This window comes from Eleutherodactylus coqui, chromosome 7 (assembly GCF_035609145.1).
Source record: "Eleutherodactylus coqui strain aEleCoq1 chromosome 7, aEleCoq1.hap1, whole genome shotgun sequence".
Classification (NCBI taxonomy): Eukaryota; Metazoa; Chordata; class Amphibia; order Anura; family Eleutherodactylidae; genus Eleutherodactylus; species Eleutherodactylus coqui.
This window is the reverse complement of record NC_089843.1, coordinates 185,870,655-185,895,803: the sequence shown is the minus strand read 5'-3', so window position 1 is coordinate 185,895,803 and position 25,149 is coordinate 185,870,655. Positions and strand designations below refer to the sequence as shown.

General features: G+C 44.5%; 1 protein-coding gene across 3 annotated transcripts; it reads left to right on the top strand.

Annotated features, from left to right (window-relative positions):
- Positions 1-649: 649 nt before the first annotated feature.
- On the top strand, positions 650-22,982 carry PPM1K (protein phosphatase, Mg2+/Mn2+ dependent 1K). Of its 3 annotated transcripts, none has more exons than XM_066574101.1 (7): positions 650-858; positions 5,034-5,559; positions 5,665-5,765; positions 14,582-14,747; positions 15,670-15,814; positions 16,730-16,864; positions 21,005-22,982. In XM_066574101.1, exons 2-7 carry the CDS (start codon positions 5,114-5,116, stop codon positions 21,134-21,136), a joined length of 1,125 nt encoding a protein of 374 aa, XP_066430198.1. In that variant the 5' UTR covers positions 650-858; positions 5,034-5,113; the 3' UTR covers positions 21,137-22,982. The 3 variants fall into 3 exon arrangements, with proteins under 3 accessions (XP_066430198.1, XP_066430199.1, XP_066430200.1); XM_066574102.1 differs by lacking the exon at positions 650-858 and adding an exon at positions 872-1,257; XM_066574103.1 differs by lacking the exon at positions 650-858 and adding an exon at positions 1,455-1,473.
- Positions 22,983-25,149: the final 2,167 nt, after the last annotated feature.

Below are 25,149 nucleotides of genomic sequence, written 5' to 3'. Positions count from 1 at the left end.
CAGAATCTGCAGCGTCCGCAATGTCAATTGCCAACGGCTTCCATTGACTTCAGTGGAAGCCGTCTATGTGGACTCCGCAGGAAAATGGAGTGTGCTGCGATTTTTCATTAGCAGAAATGGCCGTGTGCATGCGGCTTTTATTCATAGTGCAAATACGTTCCTTGAGTCGGGCACAATTCCGCATACACCTGTTGCTACCCTGAAGCACGCCTGCAAAAAAAGCAAAGTTCGTTACGCAAAAACTCTGCGCTCTTGTGATTGAACCTGTACACAAGAATATTCCCACTCATCTTGGAAATGGTGATCGGTAAACGGCTGCCAGTCTCTGATGATACAGATGACAGCGATTACATAACATTACAGCCGCTGGCTGTGCTCACGAGTGCCGCTCTGAAGGATCGCCCCTCCCCCTCATGGGAGACATCCAGGACGTGGAGGCGGTGGCCGCAGGGACGCGCTGCTATTGGCTGGCGGATGCTGATGCTGACGTGCACTACACACTACACTGCAGCACGGGGTTAGATTTAGGGTTAGGTTTACGGTTAGGTTTAGGGTTAGGATTACCTAACCCCAACCCTAACCCTAAACACTAACCCTACACCTAACCCTAAACGAAACCCTAACCCTGTGCTGCTTAAGTGTAGTGTGTAGTGCACGTCTGCTTAACTGTAGTGTGTAGTGCACGGCTGCTGAAGGCAATGCGCGTGCACGCTGTGTAGTCACGTGGTGCCGAAGAGCCAATCAGGTGGCTCTAATCAGCTGCGCTGCTTAACCTAAGCGTAAACTGCTAATATGCGCACCGTAGCGATCTGGAGGATACGGCTGCCCTTACTGCTGTGTGCTGCACCGAGGACACCGGTACGTACGGGGAGCTCCGGCTGCGGAGGACGGCTGATCGGGGAGTCGTGGAATGTGCTGGGCTGCCGGCGGCAAGATACTGACAGCCGAGGCGGCGGCGGTGGTGGTGGGTGTGTCAGCTGAGCCCTCTGTCCGGGCGATCACTGCGCTCTGCCTCCCTCCTGCGGGCCGTTACCAGGTGGAATCCGATCCCGAACGTTCTTGAGGGTTCTTTTACACCAAGCAATGTATCGAGTGAAGGATGTCAGTTCTCTCGTGCAGCCCGTTAATACCGGCAGATGCATCGTCGGCTCGTTCACACTAGAAGAGAGCTCGTTCACCTTTGCTGTACGAAGGCCATTTTTACACAGCACGAATATTGTTTAAATGAGCGAAAGTACACAATGCACTGAACGATAAGTGAGCAAATTATTATTCATGTTTTTTTATAATCGCTCTGTCTGAACGCATGTTAAATCACAGGCCAGGATTTTGGTAATTTTCTAGTTGGCGGCTCCTGATGACTGTTATTTTCCTGCTGCGGTGTGCCGATGTAGTATTACATGCCGACAGTCGATGAATGACTGTAATACATTAACCTGCTGTCTGTCTGGGACTTCTCTTCGGCTAGCAGAGGTGATGTAACCCTTATGTGACATACGAGTGTCCCACGTAACCTTCCTGCCTGGATATACAGATAATGACCCCAAGACATCGTCCCTCCGCACTGTCATATGGTCATCTGTGAAACGCTCATGTTCTTACTCCAAAAACAGATGCAAATGTAGCGTTTCATAGACCCACAGAATATAGCAAGATGAATGTCTCCATGCCTTTTTTTGTGGGATTAAAATGTGTGACCTAGTCACTGCTCTGGCCACAAAAAAGGATGGAAGAGAATATTTTAAAAAACTTAAAGCCCGCGGAAAACGTATGGTTGGGTTTTTCCATACACAAAGCTTTTTCGCTTTACTTCTGTTGCTGCGGCCGACACCAGCTTTTAGCACTCTTACTCATTGAACTGGGCTAAGTGCCCCAAAATAGAGCCGACTTCGCACGAAAATCGAGCGGCTGCCTGAGAGGCTTCATTTAAAACAATAGGAGCCTCTGACAGCGTTTTTGAAACGGGGGGGGGGGGGGAATCGCAAGCAACCAGAGAGGCATCTGCCTACAAATCTGCAATGCATCCGCAATTGAATTAGACTCACTGCAGATCGCTCGCTTCCATAGAGATCTATGGAGCCCATGCACGCGAAATCCCTGGTAAAATGGAGCGTGGTGCGACTCGTGCATCCACAGGTTTTAATTGAAGTGCGGACGCCATCCGAAAATATCTGGTTATGGGCAACGCTGACCCCAGTTGTGGGTGAGCCCTAGTATCTACATAATAGGGCGACGGATAGTAATCCTATCAGAAGGCCTGGGTGGCCCTCGAGGCTTTAGCGTAGGTGACATTTAACCAGTCATGTGCCGGTGAAATCTGGAAGTGTCTAGATTTGCTCCAGTTTGCTTTCACATTCTCTTCTCAGATGTCTTGGCAGCTCCTTGCAGGTAAGACAGGTGTATGGTGTAAGACGATAGGTGTAACGTGAGCGTGACTCGCACTGCGGACAGGTTATACCATGAACACTTATTATGCGCTTCGTGACATAGCGTTCCCACAAGGGATACGTTTGTTTACAGTTGTTTTCTGTGTCTTTTCAACAGTTATGTGAATAATCGTTCTGTCTAACAGCAGCACAACTGCGAACTCTCCCTAATCTGCGTGCTTTAAGATGCTTTTAGCTGGAAGAATGATCATTCAAATGAGTGAAAGTGAAAGATAATCGTTCAATCTAAATCCGCACCGTAACTAACAAGAATCGTTCACTTTTCATCTTATGTAGGCATAAAAATCATCGTTGGCTCGTTACGTTATCTCTCATAAACTATTGCGTTTAGACAAAACATGGGTCAGGAAGGGTATTGTTTCTCCTTAAAGGAGATGTCTCGAGGAAGCAGTTAATTTTTTTTTTTGCCCAGTCCCCCCCCATTAAACACACATTACTAAGCCCCCCTGTAAATGACATTTCTAGCTGGTTCGTACTTACCGTTCCAGCGTTTCAGCAAGTTATAAAAGTTTCCTCAAGATGGCCGCCGGCTCTTTCCCCGTCGCTCGCTGCAGCCCGACGTGCGCGCTCCCGAGACGCCGCCAGCTGTGTCTCCATGGCAACCGGACGCATCGCAGCCGCCGACCAGATGCCCCGCAGCCGCCGACCAGACAGCAGGTAACCGGCGCTAGCCCCCGGCTCCCCAGCGCTAGCTCCCCCGGCGCAGCGACAGCCCCCCCCATCGCAGCGACAGCCCCCCCGGCCTAGCGCTAGCTCCCCCGGCGCAGCGACAGCTCCCCCCGGCCTAGCGCTAGCTCCCCCGGCCTAGCGACAGCCCCCCCGGCCTAGCGACAGCTCCCCCGGCGCAGCGACAGCCCCCCCGGCCTAGCGACAGCTCCCCCGGCGCAGCGACAGCCCCCCCGGCCTAGCGCTAGCTCCCCCGGCGCAGCGACAGCCCCCCCGGCCTAGCGACAGCCCCCCCCCCCCCCATCGCAGCGACAGCCCCCCCGGCCTAGCGACAGCCCCCCCGGCCTAGCGCTAGCTCCCCCGGCGCAGCGACAGCCCCCCCGGCCTAGCGACAGCCCCCCCCATCGCAGCGACAGCCCCCCCGGCCTAGCGCTAGCTCCCCCGGCGCAGCGGCAGCCCCCCCGGCGCAGCGGCAGCCCCCCCCGACCCATCACTTACCTGGGAGGCTTCTCGGGGCTGCTGGGCTGGGCTGGTCTTCTCCGCTGGGCAGCTCCAGTTTCTGCACCTTCCTCTAACAGAGGATGGTGCAGAATGGCCGCTTCAGCGCGCTCCCGAGCAGTGACAGCTCGTCTGCGCATGCGCAGAAGAGCTGTAGCGGGGAGCACACTGAAGCGGCTCGTGCTGAATGGAGAAGACCGGACTGCGCAAGCGCGTCTAAAAAAGCAAGCTGCCAGCGAATTTAGACGGAACCATGGAGACGAGGACGCTAGCAACGGAGCAGGTAAGTGAATAACTTCTGTATGGCTCATATTTAATGCACAATGTACATTACAAAGTGCATTAATATGGCCATACGGAAGTGTATAACCCCACTTGGTTTCGCGAGACCACCCCTTTAATGAGATCACCTAGAAAGTGAGAGTCTTGTAAGGCCATCCATGCTCCTATGGGAAGATGGAACAATACCTCTGAAGCACCACCTATTGGAAGGCAGACTCTTTAGACAAGCCTTATAGCAATGATTGGGAATTGTAAACCAAAGCCAGGATAACTATTCAGACAGCTGTTTCGGTGTTTTTGCCACTCATCAGTGTGCGGTAGGTTTCTGACTTGGCTAGTGAGAGGCCTACGACGTGGGTCGGGAAGGGTATCGTTTCTTCTTAGGCCTCATGTCCACTGGGAAATTCGGGCCCGCACGGATTCTCCATGCAGAATCCCGCAGCGGGTCCCTCCTTTTCCGCAGACATGAGGCCTGAAAATAGATTTTACTTACCTGTCCAGATGCTGTGGGTTCTCACCCATTGTGGCCGGATCCTCTTTTTACCCGCCGGGCGCATGCACCGTGCAGTCTTTTTTTTTTTTTGACTCCTGCTCTCCCGCGGCAGAGCAGAAATTCAGCTGCGGGTGTGCCGCGTATCCGGACGGCTTCCATAGGCTTCAATGGAAGCCTGCGGGAGCCGTCTGTGCGGGAAATGCGAGCATGCTGCAGGTGATTTCCCGCACGTGCAATCCGCGCAGCAGGGAAAAAGGACATCCGCAAGCATTTACTTCCCTGCGGGTGTCCAATGTATCCCTATGGGCACGGATCACGCGTGCTGGACACCCGCACAGATTTGCTAAATAGAATTGTCCAGTGGACATGAGGCTTAAAGGAGTCCACCTAGAAGGTGTTTGAGGAGATTTAGAAGTCATTCATTTTCACTTGTTTGAACAGATTTTTATATAGAATTTTTTTAACAATAATTATTCAGTCTAAAACGTTTTTTACACATAATGACTTTAGATTTTCCCGTTGGCAGCTAGAACTGATATGAGCAATGACCATCTTTATACAGCATTATGGGATATGTTGGCGTTATATAAGCAATGGGAACATAAATTAATTTGTTTTATATGCAATAACCATGTTTTTCTCTACAGTTTCTTCCGTCGGAAAGAACATTAAAGTTTTTGAAGACCTAGAAGTTTATTTTTCACTCTACGTCCTTTGTAGCCAAGGAATGTCCACAGCCGTCTTAGTTACATTTGTAAGACACGGAGGGGCTCGGGTGAGGAAAGGAGCAGTGCTGACATCACGTGTGCTGCAAGATAAGAGTCATGTTACTTCAGCCTGCCAGTGCTCCCCCATCCACCGCAGGTGTTTTTCCTCGCGGTTTGACCCTGATGGAAGCGGGCGACCAGCCACCTGGGATACTTTTGGTATTTGGGACAATCGAATTGATGAGCCTATTCAGCTCCCACCCAGTATCAAGCATGGCAAGCTTATACCGAATATCAATCTGTCTAAAATTGGCTGCTCTACTCAGCTAGGGAAGAGGAAAGAAAATGAAGACCGATTCAACGTGGCCAAACTGACCGATGACGTCTTGTTTTTTGCTGTCTACGATGGGCATGGAGGAGCTGCAGCAGCTGACTTCTGTGACCGATTTATGGCCAACTATATCAAGTGAGTCTACATTTCTTGACTCCCACCTACGTGGGGTCATTATTAGAACGGTATATTAGTTTTAGCCATGTGGACGTATCATTAATGTACAATTGTCATCCACAGGGAGTTCCTAATACAGGAACAAGACATGGAAAAGGTGTTGACCAAAGCTTTTCTAGAAATTGATAAAGCTTTTGCGAGACAAGCCCATCTTTCTGTGAATGGTAGGTACTATATTTGTTTCAACGGACAACCTTCATGTAAGAAGTTGACCATTGCCCTTATCAGAAATGCAGACGTTGATGCCAGATAGAGAAATTGTAATGTGCCTGATGCACTATAAACACTGACATAAGAGAGGTGTACTAAGTTCCCCCTGCTATACAGTCCTCAGGCCCCGGTTTACAGGACGACAGTCAAGTAGGGGATACCGTGTGATGGTATCTCAGTAACATTGCTGAATAACTGACAACGGCGTAAAATGTTGGGGTTCACCCACACTAATCTACTTACATGACCATTTGCTGGGGGAAATATTAGTAGGCAGCCCCCTGAATTGGGGCAAGAGAGGGTTCTCAGCATTCACAATTCTTTTTTTTTTTTAACCTTTTTTGATGTCTCTGTTTATAATGCATCTCATGAGAGATTAATTTAGAGTTATTTTAGCTTGTACATTGCTAGCTTAGTTTTATCATTTGTTTCAAATGTTCTTTTGTATTTTGCGCATGCTGAGGGACAGAATCCAAGTTATATTATAAACGGTCTAAGCAACCATAGCAACCAATCACACTGCAGCTTTCATTTTACCAGGCATATTTCTTTTTACATTTTGAGCATGCTCAGAGTGCAGAACACATGCTCTGGCTCTTCATCAATGCCAGGAGCATTTCTTGACCATGTTCTCTAGCTGTTCATTATTACTAGAGCGCACCCAATGGAGTAAACTCTGATTGATTGTGCTGGCTTTGCTCCAGCCAAAAGCAGGGTTGCAAGCAGAGCATCAAGATGCCGGCGCCCAGTACATGCTCTGGCTCTTCATCAGTGCCAGAAGCATCTCTTGAGCACGTTCTCTAGCTGTTCATAGTAGAGCACACTCCACAGAGCATTACTCGGATTGTGCTGGCTGTACTCCAGCCAAAAGCAGGGTTCAAGCAGAGCATAAAGATGCGCCACCCAGTGTAAAAACTCCTATGCAGGACGGACAGTTGTCTAATATAGAAATAGATGCAGAAGCTGCAAGGATGAATGTAACGGTCAAGGAAGAATAAAGGCAGTTCTCAGTGTGATGATTTACAGTGTGATCTGGCTGGTCTGTACCGCGCAGGCTAGAATGGAGGGGATTGCAGGAGATCTTCCCTGTGCATCAACTAGATCATGAGGGCTCCAGCAGGTCACATGACTCACTCTATGATGTCACGGATTACCCTGGCAGTAATCCAACTGTGTGATAATGAATATGCCTTAAAATAAGAAAGCTGAGGTTTGATAGTTGTGGCCAACAAACATGGTTTGTCTTTTAGACCGTTTTGATAAATGTGCCATAGCTCCATAGAACACCATGTGATTATGTAGTATTATTATTTTTTTAATATATAATGGCCTAGTTTTACAATTGACCATATTATACCATGCAAAGAATGGAACCATAAAAATGAAAGCATGGACTGTACATCCACATACTATACACTGATCTATTACTTGTCAGCAGAATTGTAAACATGAGGTTCTTGTTACAACTTGATCAAATTGTATAAGGCCGGTTTCACATTTGCATTTGAACTTCCGTCACATATGCAGTTCCAAATGCTGGAACTTTTTTTTTTTTTTGTCCGTCCAAAAGCTGGGTGGAAAGCGGGTGGACCTCATTATAGTCAATGGGGTTCTCCTGATGCAGAGGCGGAAAAGGTTGGCCACGGGGATTCCCCTTCTCTCCTCCCACCCTTCCCCTGAATGGAGCAAGAAAGCTGAATCCCCAGTGCAGATGTGAAACCACCCTAAGTCCGCTAGCCAAGTCACGGTGACCTCTTAAATTCCAGAATGCTTTTTAATGCTCTAATCCCAGCACACAATGCATCCTTTGGCATATATAGATATTTAACAATGGCATGTAATGCATTATGTATAAAAATTTATTCAAACCAGCAGGCAGATTAATGTGTTGTGGCTGATCTAACCTGTAGGACGGCGGAAGTTATGAGGGTAATATTAATTTACTAGTTGTACATGGCTATAACTGCTTAGTTAGGGAGATAAGTGGTTGTTATAAGATTTAATATCACTAATGCACATTAAATCTGGGTGTTTATGACAACTGTCTCTAAAATACATTGTGGAAAAGCCCTGCTTGGGTTATTAATTGTGATAATCCGGTTATCTTGCATTATTCTATCCATCCTAATAATGGAGAGGTGCCTGGTTAATGCTGCCATAGAATAGCCCTAGCATTAGAACTAGTTGGCTGCTGAAGCCTCACTTACAACTATTGCAGTTTACTAGAGGTAAAATATCCAAGAAATAATCTATCACCGAGAAAGTGATCAAGTAGATGAAAATATATTAAGGCAAACTAGAATAACGTTTCGGGCTGATCCAAGGCCTTCCTGAACGCCGTAAAAATGAAATCTAAAAAACAAATGGCAGAATTTCTATTCTCTCCCCCCCCCCCCCCCCCCCATCAAATCTCCCTGCAATTTTTTTTTACAAAACTTATGCAATACATTATATATACCCTACCCATGGCACAAAAGCTTTAATGTTGGGTTCTTGAATTGGGTAGTTAGGCTGGATTGAACTTTAGGACCCTTTGAAAAGATTGAAGCAGAATTGAAATGGCAAAAGTTTGTATGTATTAAATACAGTAATTATCCTGAAGTAGGCCGGGCTCTCACAAGCATGTCGGTACAGTGTATATCGTGTGCGGGGCTTGTGCACGTAATACGCTGTACCTATATGCTATGTCGCTGCTCGCACAACTTGTGTAAAATACGCGCACAAGAAAAATTACTGCACACATATATATCTTGCTGCCTGCACACTGCAAGATGCGCTCGTGTGAGTCTAGAATGTAACTGGGTATTTTTTTTTTACTGCCTTTTAGATGGCTATTCATATGCCGTATTCTGCTAGTTTGGTTCTGTACTGCCTATACAGCTACATTGGGGGGGTCCATTACTGCCTTAAAGGAAGTCTATCCCAAATTTTGGGCTACCAACTAAATATGCAGGCAGATGTCTGACATGAATATACAGTTACCTTTCTTGTGTTACACTGCGTCTCCAGATATAGCCCGTATTTGTGCTGCACGCTATATGCAAATTAGAGGTACACTGTCTGATGGGCGTTCTTCCCGTTCTGCCTGTGGTCTGGCTCTGTCCCTGCCCGTTGATGTTAAAACCGCACCCATTCAGCGCTTCATGACGTCTCCAACTCAGGTGATGCTGGTACAGATGACCTCTCCAGTTGGCGGAGTTGAAAAGGTCACAAAACAGTAATTGGACGTGCGTTTTACATGAATGGGCAGGGAGAGAGCCAGACAGGCAGAGTGGGAAAGACCATCTGACAGTGTACCTCATAGCTCCTAATTAGTGGTAGATTGTTACAGCACCTTGACGAACTGTTGGAAAGTAACGGACTCGTATACCATTCTGCACTGGGAGTCATCTGCTATTCACTCCTGCACTTGGCCTACATAAGTATAGCCTAGTTGTTCACTCATGACAAAGGAACAGCCTTTTGTATATTAGGTGGCACCTTACTAATGACGGTGACCAGATATTATCACTCATCCACTCAATGTATTTTAGAGCATAGAAGGAAAAAATGTAATTTCAAACATTTTTTTTATTTTTTTAAAATTCAATATATGTAATGTTTAACTTGCAATATCGGGAAAAACAAAAAAGCTGCACAGTCCTAGAACACTACTTATGAGAATGAGTAATAGTACAAATCAGAAATCATGTAGCATCTTCTTCGTGTGCCCCCCTTCCTTCTGCTTCTCATAAAATGCATTAACCTGCCCTATGATGAATTACTGTTCCTGTACTTTCCCATTCCATGCAGCTTTTTTTTCATCTCCCGGTGTTGCAGGTTTGTTTTATATGATAAACCCCGGGTGAATTTCCTATTTGCCTCTGTGTGCGTGTTATTTGTGGCAGAGACTGCAAGTGGTGAGCAGCTCTAGGCTTGGAGGCCCCGGACGTTATAATCCTGGGCTTCATTGGAAAGGGAGATCTCCTCCTAAATTTTGTCCCAGGTGAAGGAGTCCAGCGGTTCCTAGCCTGGATTACAGGAAAGTCCCAACTTCTACTTTTGTCACATTAGTTGAGATGAACATGAAGTTAAAAAAATGGCCAGTGAGTGTTGAGCTATCTCAAAAGATCTCAGTTTTTGTTTTTGCTTTATTAGTGTTGTTAAAAAAACAGAAAATTACACTTTTTAAAAATTTTTTTTTATAAACTTATCTATTACATGTACATAGAACCTAATTGGGTACATGTCACAATGTACATCTGCCATTATTTCACAAACACCTCATAGATTTTGGAACAAAGTGAGCATTTTGTTTGCCTTTAGTCTTAAAGACTGTATGGGAGCTCTTGGTCTACACTTGTGCCAAAGCCTGGGCACCCAACCATGGGAGTGCTAGGCAAGTATTCTATGCCTGCTACAAATGTTATATTGTCCATTAGGGATAAAAGTGCACAATGTATTTGTTCTGTAAATACACCACAGTATTTTACTTAGAGACTCTGTCACCTACTTTTAGTCCTATGAGCTATGCTTATGGGCTGTAGGTAGGTGACCTGCTGAGTCTGAGGATGTAAGTGTCATAATTACCCTGGAGGTCCCTTCCAACTCTACCATTCTATGACCTCCTCTGTCATTCCCCCATTGTTAGAGGTGAAAGACGGAGCTCAATGCATTTATCGGTGCTGCTAAGTAGTCCGCCAATTCTAGTTTTATAATGGGCAGACTATTTGACAGCGCTGCTCAATGCATTAAGTGGTGGCCTCCAGCGATCACTCCGGGGGAAAAATGGGGAATGTGAGTATAACTCATCCCTGGACTCAGCGGGTCGCCTACTTTTAGCCCATGGGGCTAAAAGTAGAGGACAATCTCTTTAGAAGAAATCTGTCATTAGATTCATGCCACCTGAACACGGGTGGTGTGAAATCTGGGCCCACATTACAAGGATCTATACTTCATGGTGAAACACTGCAGTGTTTCAGAGAATACATATTTGAAGAAGCAGTCTGGAATGAGAAGGGTCATTGGGTTGACTTCCCATCGGGTTCTCTCAGCCCGGACTTCCCTGTTTGTGTATAATGAAAGGTTTGTCCGATTGGGAAGAAGCCAGGGGTGAGCCACCCCCCCATGACTCTTCACCCTGTTCCTGGTGGCTTCTAAAGTAGGTTTTCTCTATAAGGCCATATTACCACGGCCAAAAGCAAATTGTGCCTGAGATTCTTGGGCGCAACTCGCACAGCACACGAACGCTCTGTTCATATGCTGTGCGATGTACTGTAATGTGGGCACCTGTCTGGATTTTGTGCTACCCCTAGTTCAGGCGGCGTGGACCAAGTGACAGGTTCCCTTTAACCATTATCTATAAGAATGTTCCAGAATCTATGAATGCACCATTAGCAATGCTTTCCTAGTTCAATGTGTTCTTTAGTTCATGATTTCACATTTTAAAGCAGGTCTTCTTAACTGTTGAAACCAAGGTGACCTTTAGCGGTGCCTCAGCACAAACTGTAGAAAAGGCCTTTACCCAGAAGCTCACGCAAGTCGAAGGTCGAATATTAGTCTGACAGCAAATTATAGTCTACTTCTCAACTAGTATTGACCGTTTGTTTAGTCCCAAGTCTTTAAAACCTGTCAGACGTGTTTGATACTAATAGATTGTAGCTGTCATCGCTGGTCTTGCTCCTTGAGAAAAGTGACAGCATCATAAATGGTCTTGTAAAAGTAGGTCCTGTCACTGCTTCTATAAGTGACAAGTAATCGGTTCTCAACTGTCAACTCTTTACGGTGCAGAACAGTTATAATTACTCCACCTTTTCTGATGCATACAGTGGATGTGAAGTGTCTACACACCCCTGGTAAAATGCTAGGTATTTGTCATGTTAAAGATGAATCCTTCCAGATTTATTTTCACATTCAATGTGACCCCCTTATCTATACAATTCCACTGAAAAGCAATCTGAAATAATTTAGGGTGGAAAAAAAATGACCAAACAATGTGGTTGCATAAGTGTGGACACCCTCTTACATTTATGGATGTGGTGGTTGGCTAATTCTGGAAACCTTTTAAAAAAACATGTTAAATAGTAGTAGGTCTGAGACCAAGGGGGAACTTTTTGTCCATAATTCCAAAAGGTATGTTTGTTGCAAAGCCAGCATTGCGCATCACCAGAAGACCACCATACCCGCAGTAAAGATGGTGGGGTAGCATTATGCTTTGGGGCTGTTGTTCTGCTGCTGGAACTGGGGCTTTAGTTAAGTTGGAGGGAATTATGAGCAGTTCCAAATAACAGTCCATTTTTGGCACAAAACCTTCAGGCCTCGGCCAAAAAGCTGAGATTGAAGAGGAATTTTGCCTTTCAGCATAACAACCCAAAGCAGACCTCCAAATCGTCAAAAGAATGGCTTCACCAGAAGAAAAACAGTTTAGGAATGGCCCAGCCAGAGCCCAGCCCTGAATCCCATTGAAGATCTGTGGGTTGACCTGAAGAGGGCGCTACATGTGAGATGCCCTCTTTATCTGATGGATTTGAAGTAATTTTACAAGGAAGCGTGGGCAAAGGCTGCCAAGTCAAGATGTGCCACACTGCTAGACACCTACCTAAAAGACTGCTTTATCCTTTGACTTTATGACAGCAATCAAAGTAACAGTTTTAGGGTGTGCATATTTATACAACCACATGATTTTAGTTTGTAGACTTTTTATGTCCAGTGTATAATATTTATAGAGGACACTGGGGACTAAAGTCTGCTCAGCATCACTCTGAATATGAGGTAAAGTTCCATAATGCTTTTGAGAGAAGAGTATTCTAGCTACCACTTTGGCATCATTTATTAAAACCCCTTAAAAAAACAACTCTAAAATGAACAAAAAAAGGCCTTGTTGCCCATAGCAACCAATCACAGCACAGTTTTAATTATTCCTGAGCAGGTTAGAAAATAAGATGTGCTCTGCTTAGTTGCTATGAGCAACCATGCCTGTTTTGGGTAAATACGTAAAAATGTAAATCTCCGGCTTCTTGGGACAGTAATAATACCTGCTTTAAATCATGCTTTTATTAAAATTGCACAAGTCAAGCTGTTAAATGATTGCTCATTAGATGCCTGCAGCCCTGTACAGTCAACAACATGGCACAATACATGCTTCTGTGCAGAAAAATATAAGGTATTGGGTGCTTTTTATGGTTTTGCTTCAAAATATAATATTTAAACTAGTATGACGCCTTAGGTTAGGGCTACACAGCGACGTGTGTCACATGGCAAACAGATGTTACAATTTTTGTTTAGAGCTGCAATTCGGCTATTTAAAGGGGGGGGGGGGGAGAGATGGGCGCGGGTCACAGAAATGGGACCCACATCTACAGTGTCAGATACTTCTGAGGTGGGATTGTCCCCTTAATATTCAAGAGTCATAAATAAAGGACTGAGTAGGAGTTTTATGAAAAGGGCAGCAGTTCCCCATAGCAGCAATCGGGTTTCTGTGTTCGGTTGAGAAACTGTCTCAGAAAAATTAGAGCTGGAAGTTAGTAAGTTGGTGGGCCCTTATGGGCAACTTTTCCTTTACAGCAATTGAGAAAAATCTTTTAGTTTATTCTGTAAACCCGACTGACTTCAGTTTTTATACTCCTATATTGAAATTTTTTTTTTTTACATGAACGCAAGCCACCGAACTTTACATATCAGAGGGTTCTTGTACAGACAAAACCAAACATTAACCCTTAAAGGGTCATGGTGTTTTGATCTTTAAGAACCAGACACTTAGGAATTTTACCCATGGTGACGTGTGGGTGTTTTTTTTCAGCTACCAAAGTGTTTTTTTTTTGTTTTTTTTTACATTTTGATGTATAATTTGTATAGTCTCAGATTGCAGGGCGGATATGGCGACTGTTAAGGTTTGGTATCAGTGGTGTGTGGGTTTTTTCTCTTTTTTTTTTTTGTTTACACCCTCACCCCCTTCCTGTAGCTAAGTCATTTATAGGAACTCCAGTTAGAGGGCAAACCAGCCCCCTGTGGTCACTAAGCGAGCCGATTTGGGTCTGCGCCAGTGGTCCCCTGGCGATCATGTGATTGCCAGTTCGAATAGCGGATGTGGCTGTTCCACATTCTGTATTCTACTAATGAGCATGTAAATCCCACTAGAAGACCTATGCAGAGCTGATGGTAAGACTTATATTCTCATTACTACGGCTTGTACACCTTTTATGGGAGCTGTGTTAAGCTTCTTACATACACCTAAGTGGTATTAAGGAACCATGCAAGAGCTCATCAAGGTCTTTTTTTTTTTTTTTTTGCATGGGCTGTTATCGGCCCGATGTAAATGAATGCCGATTGACAAGCATGTTGATTTGCTTTTGTTTACATGGGCCAGAAATTGCTGCAACAATTGATAGACCCCATAGGATGACAGTATGCCTCCCTGTTGACATGGGAATATATGCAGCCAGTCGGTGAACATTTCTATGCTCTCTGAAAATCAACATATGTTTGATCGTTGGCCTTTATACACAGCCAGAGTATTCAGCAAAGGTCCGGAGGAACTTCTATGCCTGACAATGGGGCATATAATGCAGTACGTGCTTTAGGGAGCCATGTTTATGGCGGTACAGGCATGTGCATTGTGCCAGGTTGTTGCTTTGGGCTGTTCCATACTGCATGCTACCTGTTTTCTCATTCGTTCTAACACATACCAGTTAGGAAAAGGCACCTAGTCCTGATTTAAGTTCCTGGCACTGAAGTTTCGTCTTCTATGCCATCAGTACTGACAGTGTTTCTGCTTCTCTCATGGTGTTTTTAGCAACTCTCTTGAACTGTGGGACCACTGCTACAGTAGCCTTGTTGCGTGATGGCATTGAGCTGGTCGTGGCTAGTGTCGGCGACAGCCGGGCGCTGTTGTGTCGGAAAGGGAAACCTGTGAAGCTGACAATTGACCATACGCCGGAACGGAAGGAAGAAAAACAGAGGTATGGTACCTGTTTTATGTTTTTTTTTTTTTTTTTTTTTTTAATTTTGTCAAGGTTTTCGATGTCACCATCTAGATTTTTGAAAATTAATCCTAAATTCCTGCAGTTTTTCTACTGACTATAAAAGCTACATTCACATGGGCGACCATGATGCCAGGCTGAGAAACTTCAGCCTGATATTGCGCTTACAAATGTGCAATTTCTTTTGAGAGGTGATGCGGTTTTGTTAAAATTTGCATCACAGCGCGTGCAATAAAACAGGCACCACTCCCTATTGTCTTCAGTGGTAAAAGTTTCTTTCAAGGTCCTATTGGAAACAATGGGCGATGTGTTCCGAGGGAACTTTAAAGATGAAACATGCTGCGTTATTTGTGGTGTGATTGATTTATTTATTTATTTTTACCGCCCCTCTTTGAAACAATGCTGCAAGGGGGGAAAAATCACTTGTGTGAATAAATCCATTCAAAAGAATGGCTTTCATATTTGTGGATGTGACTAATCCTTAAACCTAATCGTCTGATACTTCCTACTGAGAGAACCATTTCAGCAGTCATCTCAGGCAGAAATAGAATGAAAGGTGACACCTATCTATAGATGACGCATGGTCATAGCTTACCTCTTCCTGCACAATAACCTCTGCACTAAACCTGACTACAGCACTCTTTATATACAGTAAGTCAGGTCTGGTCTATTGTGCCTGTGGCCAATGACGCTGATGTGAAGCCTATCTCAAATGACAACTCGGACAAGTTGCCCCCCATACATCTGCAATTTCCCTAATGCATGATTCAATAGAAATATACAGTGTGGTGTTTGTAAAAGTTTTCTTCTTGTGTTACTCTTTTATGTGACAGTTGAGTATAGTCCAAAATATACTAAAATGACCAGCAGTAATGTGTATTAACCTTTTGTGTGCTTCCAGGATAAGGGATTGCGGTGGTTTTGTTGCGTGGAACAGTCTGGGACAGCCGCATGTGAATGGAAGACTTGCAATGACAAGAAGCATAGGAGACTTGGATCTCAAGTCGATGGGAGTGATAGCTGAGCCGGAGACCAAGCGGGTTAAGGTGAGACGTTCCCGTCCTTGTGCTTCGTTTACACAAGATGACTGTAGGCTTTTTCTTTTTTTTTTTTTCCCCTCAAAGCTTTGTGCATTTGGCATCAGGGGGAAGGAACCTTGTTGTTGGAAGCCCTCAATGCTAAACTGGATTAACCTGAACAAAACCTTATATACAGATAGTCCCCTACTTGCGAACATTCGACTTACGAATTTCGCTAGATACGAACTATCTGTCCTGCACAGTATGATGTAATGCTATGGCATTACATCATACTGTGCAGGGATCGGAGAGGCTTCTATCAAGGCTGATAGAAGCCTGTCCGGTCAGATCGCGGGACACTACGGTTGCTAGGCAGCCGGGGACCTCCTGAAAGGCCCTAGGGCTGTCTATGCAGAGCGCCTATCAGGCCATGCGCTTGATGGGCACTCTGCATAGGCAGCCCTGCGGCCTTTCAGGAGGTCCCCGGCTGCCTAGCAACCACACAGCGTCCCGCGATCTCATCGTGGGACACTGTACGGACCCCCTGAACGTCAGGTGCAGGCTGTTCCTTACAGTGGGCACCCGGCGGCAGCAGTTCCGACGAGCCGCGCCGCTCGTCAGAACTGTTAACACTTTAAATACCGCCGTAAGAGCGGTATTTAAAGTGTTACCAGTTCCGACGAGCGGCGCGGCTCGTCGGAACTGCTGCCGCCGGGTGCCCGCTGTAAGAACAGCCTGCACCCGACGTTGTATGGAGCGGTATCCACCCGCGATCCCGCTCCATACAACCATTTGTTCGACTTGCGAACAAAATGGACTTGCGAACGGGCTCCTGGAACGGAACCTGTTCGCAAGTCGGGGACCATCTGTATACAATTACAAGTGCTGCACTGAAACTTGTAACTGCCAACTTTTTTGTTTTAACCATTTCTTATTTTCCAGCTGCACCATGCAGATGATAGCTTCCTAGTATTAACCACAGATGGCGTTAACTTCATTGTGAACAGTCAGGAGATCTGTGATATCATCAATCAGTGCCATGACCCCAGTGAGGCGGCACAGGTTCTCACTGAACAGGTGAGCATTGTCGCATCTGACTACGTTGTGATATTCATGAAGAGCAGTGAAAAGTCAAACTTCCAAAAGGTGAAGTAGATAATTGGGATATAAGAAAGGAATACAGCTGGGGTACGTTCACAATGCGAAATACTACGTCGAAATCGGTGGCTTTCTGCTGTTTTTAGCTTGGCTCCGTGCACAGATTTACCTCTGTCAATAGGCAAAATCCACATACGGAATTCTGACCCGGTCAACTGGCTAGCTAATTTTAATAAACGTTCCTATGTCAGCTCACCACTCGCATTAATCACATTAGCTCCATTTGTTACACCCAATGCGTTTCCTTAGCCCGACTAACTGTTTCATCAGGAGTGTATACAGAATACGGTCCATTATAGAAAACAAAGACATCCAGCCCTGATGGCGAACTGGATGGATTGGTAGCAGACATGATGTTCCTCCAGACTCCAAGCTTATAAGCTTTTCACCATACCTACCTAGAGACTGGGCTACATCTGCAGACTGGAGGTTTGGGTCATGTGATTGGCCTGATTCAGCTGGGTCTCTATTTACATCAGACCTCTGGGTGGTTGGAGCTGTGCTCTTCCATTGGATACAGTGGAACACTGCGATGATGAAAAGCTTATAAGCTCTGCATTTGGAGGAACATCATGTTTGCTGTTGATCCATGCAGTCTACCATCAGGGCTGGATGTTTTTCCGTTTTCTATAACTGACAGTATTCTGTTTTACACCTCTGATGAAGCTGTTATAGTCCTGCTGTGGAAATGTGTTGAAGTGAGTGCAGTGAGGCTCGTTCACACGGGTGTGCTTTTAGCACATTATAGGTGTGCACAAAAACCGCTTATATTAGAACCAATCGTTTCCTATAGAAACATTCAGACAAAGGAATTTTAGAGGTGCAAAAAAACTCGCACCTCACAAAGATAGGGCATGCGAGTACAATGCACCCATCTAAGGTGTGTGCAATGTGTAAAGATAGGACCTGATCTATCTCTAGTGCGTGATGCGTGGGAGTGTCCATAAACTCATATGGGACCTGGATAACATGCACCATGCGGCTCCTGATCGTGTCAACAGGCAATTTTCCCTCGGGACTTGATGGCTGGAAATCAACCTTTCACGTGCTTTTTCGGGCAGTTGGGTGCAAGTCTTTTGCGCACCTATAATGCGCTAAAAGCATGCCCGTGTGAAAGAGGCCTAAATGTGAGTGGTGAGCTGGCATAGGAAAGCTTCTTAGAATTAGCTAGCCAGTTCCTAGTTGACGTGTGCGTGTAAAATATATTATACACACATACAATTTTGCTATGAGGACAGTGTAATTATCAAGTATGCCCAGCTGGGATGTATTCAGAGTATTAGATGGGTGAATAAGAGTTTTAGGAAGCAATAGTGACCCAAATGGGCTTAGTCAACCCTTGCTTCATTTGTTTGAGCACCCAATCTCTGGTTTATCTGAATTACTACCGACAAGATAAATCCTGCTGCCTGTGCTCATTAGTAGTTCACGATATAATAAAATCGTTATCGGCTTGATTTTTAGAATCGTTTAATAAAAGTTGTGTTTTAAGTCCTCCATGTGGTGATGGGTAATTAAGGGACTTTATATATCTGGGACGTGTCTGTGATCACCCCATATAGAGAACGGATCTCATTAACAACCGTTCCTTCCCTATATGATTTGTACAGGCCTGTTGGAATGGCCTTTTAAACAAGTCCTGATTGTCTTGTGATTATCAGCTCCTGTCATACGCCTGAAAAGAGCCTTCAGGGTACTTTTAGATGAGCATACTTATTTTTTTTGAACGAGTGATTGACGTCATCGCTAGCTGGTTCACTATCGTGCAGCCTGTTTATATAGGCAGATACAGTGAAGGAAATAAGTATTTGATCCCTTGCTGATTTTGTAAGTTGGCCCACTGTCAAAGACATGAACAGTCTATAATTTTTGGGTAGGTTAATTTTAACAGCGAGAGAGAATATCCCCCAAAAATCCAGAAATTCATTGTCTAAATTATATATTTTTATTTGCATTTTGCACAAAGAAATAAGTATTTGATCATTCTAGCAAACAAGACTTGATACTTGTTGGCAAAACCCTTGTTGTCAAGCACAGCAGTCAGACGTTTTTTGTAGTTGATGATGAGGTTTGCGCACATGTCAGAAGGTATTTTGGTCCACTTCTCTTTGCAGATCATCTCTAAATCTTTAGGCCTCATGTCCACGGGGAAAATAAGAATTAAAATCCACAGCGTTTTTCCCGCACGCGGATCCGCGCCCCATAGGAATGCATTGACCACCCGCGGGTAGATAAATACCCGCGGATGGTAATTAAAAAATTCCTGGAGCATGAAAAAAAATGGACATGCTCCATTTTAGTGGAGATCACACGTGCAGGAGCTCATCGAGCACATAGTTCAATTGATCTCCTGCATGAAAAATAAAAGACAATTACAGTGCATCCGCACTGCATCTGCAGCCCAAATCCGCGTTACAAATCCGCAGCGGATCTGATTTTCCCAATGGACATGAGGCCTTAAGATTTTGAGGCTGTCGCTTGGCAACTCTGATCTTTAGCTCCCTCCATAAGGTCTCTATGGGATTAAGGTCTGGAGACTGGCCAGTAATGGCGCTTAGCTCTGCCCCATCCCACCCCTCCCATTGCAAATAGTGGCAAGGGACGGGAGCTCAGTTCCTGCTCCTGGCTCTTCCCACCCCCACCCCTCAGACAAGGACACCGTATATCGGCTCGGCGTGAAAACCGAGCCGATATACGGTCGTCTAAATAAGCCCTAAAAACGCATTGCACAAAAATTGCAAATCACCAACTGGCGATGCGTTTTTAACGTTAGAAAGTCCCATTTGAGAATCACATGGAAAACCGCAGCGATATCACGTGATGAAAAATGCAAGTGTGCAGGAGCCCTAAAACTTATAGACTGTTCATGTCTTTGACAGTGGGCAAACTTACAAAATCAGCAAGGGACCAAATACTTATTTCCTTCACTGTGCGTCATTGGATCATTCAAAAATGATAAATCGTTCAGTCTTTTACATTCGCTGTATAAGTAACTGGGAATGACAGCACGAGTGCAGTTTTAAACCGATTTGATAAGTGAATGAGCCCACAGTTATTTTTATGCCCGCAGAAAATGAACGAAAAGCGACTAATTTATCGTTCGTTGGCTTGTGTTGCCGTAACTGTTGCATTGTCTACGTTGACTGCGGCATTTAATCTAAGTAGCAAGCTAGAGGAGGACCTCTGACACCCCTAAACTCCCCCAACACTATTGTGTGGTGGCGATTGGTTGATTGGGCAGCCCAAAGTCTAATGTGTTGCAGACTATTAAAGGGGTTGTCTCACGAAAGCAAGCTAATGCACTTTGCAATATACATCGTGCATTAAATATGAGCCATACAGAAGTTATTCACTTACCTGCTCCGTTGCTAGCGTCCCCGTCGCCATGGATCCGTCGAATTTCGCTTTCTTCTGGCGCTTTTAGACGCGCTTGCGCTGTGCGGTCTTCTTCCTGGTGAATGGGGCCGCTCGTGCCGGAGAGCTGGTCATCGTAGCTCTGCCCCGTCACGTGTGCCGATTCCAGCCAATCAGGAGGCTGGAATCGGCAATGGACCACACAGAGCCCACGGTGCACCATGGGAAAGGACCCGCAGTGCATTGTGGGTGAAGATCCCGGCGGCCATCTTGGTAAAGGAAGAAGTAGGAAGAAGGAAGACGTCGCAGAGCGGGGATTCGGGTAAGTAATATATATATTTTTTTTTTAACATATCCATTGGGGTTGTCCTGCGCCGAACGGGGGGCCTATGGAAAAAAAACAAAACCCGTTTCGGCGCGAGGCAACCCCTTTAAGTTCTGCCTGTGGCAGTACTTAATAGACTGTTGTTAAAAATGCAATATACTCCAAATATATTCAGTATTGCATTATATTGTAGAAGCAATTAAACAACTGCAAGTTGAAGTCCCTTATGGGGCCAAAACAAAATCTTAAGAAATAAAATTACAACTTTTTAAAAATTAGGAGTTAAAAAACCCTTTTTCCATTTGTGTTAAATAAAATTAACATAATTGGTATAGCCTTGTCTCTAAAAGTAACGATTTTCCTTTTGCTGTCCCTTTCAGGCTATTCAGTATGGTGCAGAAGATAACAGCACAGCCATCATCGTCCCATTTGGAGCCTGGGGAAAGCACAAGAGCTCTGAAGTTAGTTTTTCCTTCAGCCGAGGCTTTGCTTCAAGTGGCAGATGGGCTTGACTGGCAGACTATTAAGTGGCACAAAGTCATTCTACATGCACTGTACAAAGATGTCATCTGTTCGTGAAACCCATCACCTCCTAGGAATGCTGCTCTTCGCGTACAAGTAATGTAGGACAAAGGACCTTGTACATAGCAGTAGAGCGACTAGATCCAACAATTCTCACTACTAAGTTATGATAACTGCACATTTTGGAGGATCCGTGCAGGACACCAAGGGTTGACTTGTGCTCATCGTCCCGGCATTTGTTTAGACGCACATGAACAACTTAGTTGGGCACTTTATTGCTCATTTTGCACTGCGGTTGTGACCATCTTATGCTGGTATTTCCTGTCTATTACACTATATGTATAGTGTTTGTATTATTTATAATGTGAGGCTCATTGAACGCTATTGCATTATTGTAGAACTGTTTGGTTTTGTACTTTTATGAAGGTTTTTAATGGGAGTTTTTAACTTTTTTTTTTTCCCCAAAAATGTGAAATAGACTAATTTTTGTATTTTCTCTTATTTCTCAATTGCCATTTTTAACCATTAACCAGCACTGTTATGTGAAAATATGGGCATGGCTTGTAAGGTATAGAAGTAGTAGTCAGTGTGGTCACTTGACCAAATGAAGTATTGATATCTCTTGATTGGTCTTCTTCCAGACATTGAAGGTTATTGGCATAGTTAACTATTGGTTGTGTTTAACAGCTGCAAAGCCCATCGCATGCCACATGCGGCATATCATGTGTTTTTTGGATCCAAAGGAAGATCAAATCTTGGCACAAAAATGGGCAAAATGCTGCAGACATCAGTAGCTGATCGGATCACTCTAGGGCGGTTTTAATGTTTTTAATGACCCAGCAATAAGCGTTTTTTTTGTTTTTTTTAATGAACCTCTATCGAAACCAACAAGAAGAAAAATGAGGTGCTGAAAGCACATTTCTAGGGGCACACGCTACCGGGCTCCTGGCACTACCGCTGTTTTTGTTGTGACCTCTAGCTCTTGGCTACTTGCACCACTTTTGAACTATGTACTCCTGCCCTATAAGGATCCCTGTTGCTACTTGGGAGAGATACACACAACTATATAGCAACTAAATATTTTGTTCAAAATTGCCCATATTAGGCTTTGTTCACATTTCTGGCCTGTACTATTATAGAACAGTAAAATAAAGCAAAAAAATGCCAGATCAATCAAAATGCTGGAAACTGGCAGCCCTGACAGAACTTCTTGACTATAAAAGCTTCTACCAAGGGGTTCCATTATTTGTTTATTTATTTTTTTCCAAGCATTTGACGGAATCTGTCGCTGGAACGAGTAGACAAAAGTGTGAACACAGTGTAATTTTTCTCTTTAGGAAATAAGGGTTTTAGCTTGGGCCCCTTTGTCTTTCGGTGCCCACTTGCAGCTGTAACATATGTATACCTCTGTATGTACATAATGTATCTAGGAATGCTAATTGTACAACATTGTCACTTGGGCCGCTCTCACGCGACACACAATGCCAATAGCCCATTGATTTGTATTGGGCCACTCGCAGCAGTCATTTATTTATTTTTTTTATTGTATATTACTTGCATGCAAAAAATAAATAAAGCGCAGCATGCTCTATCTTGGTGTGCATACACGCCAAGATTGTGCATGAAGATTGGCGGCATGTACGCATGTCATTGCATACTTGTTGCGGTCCAGCTCATTCGGGTATGTGAGCCCGGCCTTGCATAGGGTGCTGGGTTTTGCTTACAAATACTGTAATTTTATTGCTGATTTGCAGATGTCATCAAATGTACAGAACTGGTTTGTGTATATTATGTATATATATTTTTTAATAAACTCTTAAGGGATCTGTTTCAAAATGTCGTACTTCACTTCATTAATGATGTGCTGTATTTATTCATGCAATCTTTGCTATTGTCATATTCTGATCTAACTGCTGGGCTCAGGAAATAGATTGAGGCATGATCAGTAGCGGCACACGAAGATGGACTGGCAGTCTATGCTATAGGCTTAGGTGCTGCAATGGCACAACGCCAACAGTGAAGTGTTAAGCAGTCATGAGAGGTACAAAGCCATAATGTCGCTGACATGGCTCATTATAAAATCCTCACATTAATATCCATGGCGTCTTAAGGGCTGTTATGTCACACCACCAACTGATCACCTTTTCTGATCAGCATTAACCCCTCCCCGCTATAAGACATACAGTTGCGTCCTGTGGGTTCGGGGTATGTATGAAGAGAGATTGTGCTGCTATCTCGTTATACAGTTAGGGCCAGAAATATTTGGACAGTGACACAAGCTTTGTTATTTTAGCTGTTTACAAAAACATGTTCAGAAATACAATTATATATATATATATATATATATATATATATATATATATATATATATATATATATATAATATGGGCTGAAAGTGCACACTCCCAGCTGCAATATGAGAGTTTCCACATCCAAATCGGAGAAAGGGTTTAGGAATCATAGCTCTGTAATGCATAGCCTCCTCTTTTTCAAGGGACCAAAAGTAATTGGACAATGGACTCTAAGGGCTGCAATTAACTCAGAAGGCGTCTCCCTCGTTAACCTGTAATCAATTAAGTAGTTAAAAGGTCTGGGGTTGATTCCAGGTGTGTGGTTTTGGATTTGGAAGCTGTTGCTGTGACCAGACAACATGCGGTCAAAGGAACTCTCAATTGAGGTGAAGCAGAACATCCTGAGGCTGAAAAAAAAGAAAAAATCCATCAGAGAGATAGCAGACATGCTTGGAGTAGCAAAATCAACAGTCGGGTACATTCTGAGAAAAAAGGAATTCACTGGTGAGCTTGGGAACTCAAAAAGGCCTGGGCGTCCACGGAAGACAACGGTGGTGGATGATCGCCGCATACTTTCTTTGGTGAAGAAGAACCCGTTCACAACATCAACTGAAGTCCAGAACACTCTCAGGGAAGTAGGTGTATCTGTCTCTAAGTCAACAGTAAAGAGAAGACTCCATGAAAGTAAATACAAAGGGTTCACATCTAGATGCAAACCATTCATCAATTCCAAAAATAGACAGGCCAGAGTTAAATTTGCCGAAAAACACCTCAAGAAGCCAGCCCAGTTCTAGAAAAGTATTCTATGGACAGATGAGACAAAGATCAACCTGTACCAGAATGATGGGAAGAAAAAAGTTTGGAGAAGAAAGGGAACGGCACATGATCCAAGGCACACCACATCCTCTGTAAAACATGGTGGAGGCAACGTGATGGCATGGGCATGCATGGCTTTCAATGGCACTGGGTCACTTGTGTTTATTGATGACATAACAGCAGACAAGAGTAGCCGGATGAATTCTGAAGTGTACCGGGATATACTTTCAGCCCAGATTCAGCCAAATGCTGCAAAGTTGATCGGACGGCGTTCCACAGTACAGATGGACAATGACCCCAAGCATACAGCCAAAGCTACCCAGGAGTTCATGAGTGCAAAAAAGTGGAACATTCTGCAATGGCCAAGTCAATCACCAGATCTTAACCCAATTGAGCATGCATTTCACTTGCTCAAATCCAGACTTCAGACGGAAAGACCCACAAACAAGCAAGACCTGAAGGCTGCGGCTGTAAAGGCCTGGCAAAGCATTAAGAAGGAGGAAACCCAGCGTTTGGTGATGTCCATGGGTTCCAGACTTAAGGCAGTGATTACCTCCAAAGGATTCGCAACAAAATATTGAAAAAAAATATTTTGTTTGGGTTATGTTTATTTGTCCAATTACTTTTGAGCTAAAATGTGGAGTGTTTGTAAAGAAATGTGTACAATTCCTACATTTTCTATCAGATATTTTTGTTCAACCCTTTAAATTAAACGTTACAATCTGCATTTGAATTCTGTTGTAGAGGCTTCATTTCAAATCCAATGCGGTGGCATGCAGAGCCCAACTCGCGAAAATTGTGTTACTGTCCAAATATTTCTGGCCCTAACTGTACATTGCGGGTGCTGGCTGTTTCTTACAGCCGACACCCAGTGGCAACCGCTCCAAAGGCTACAG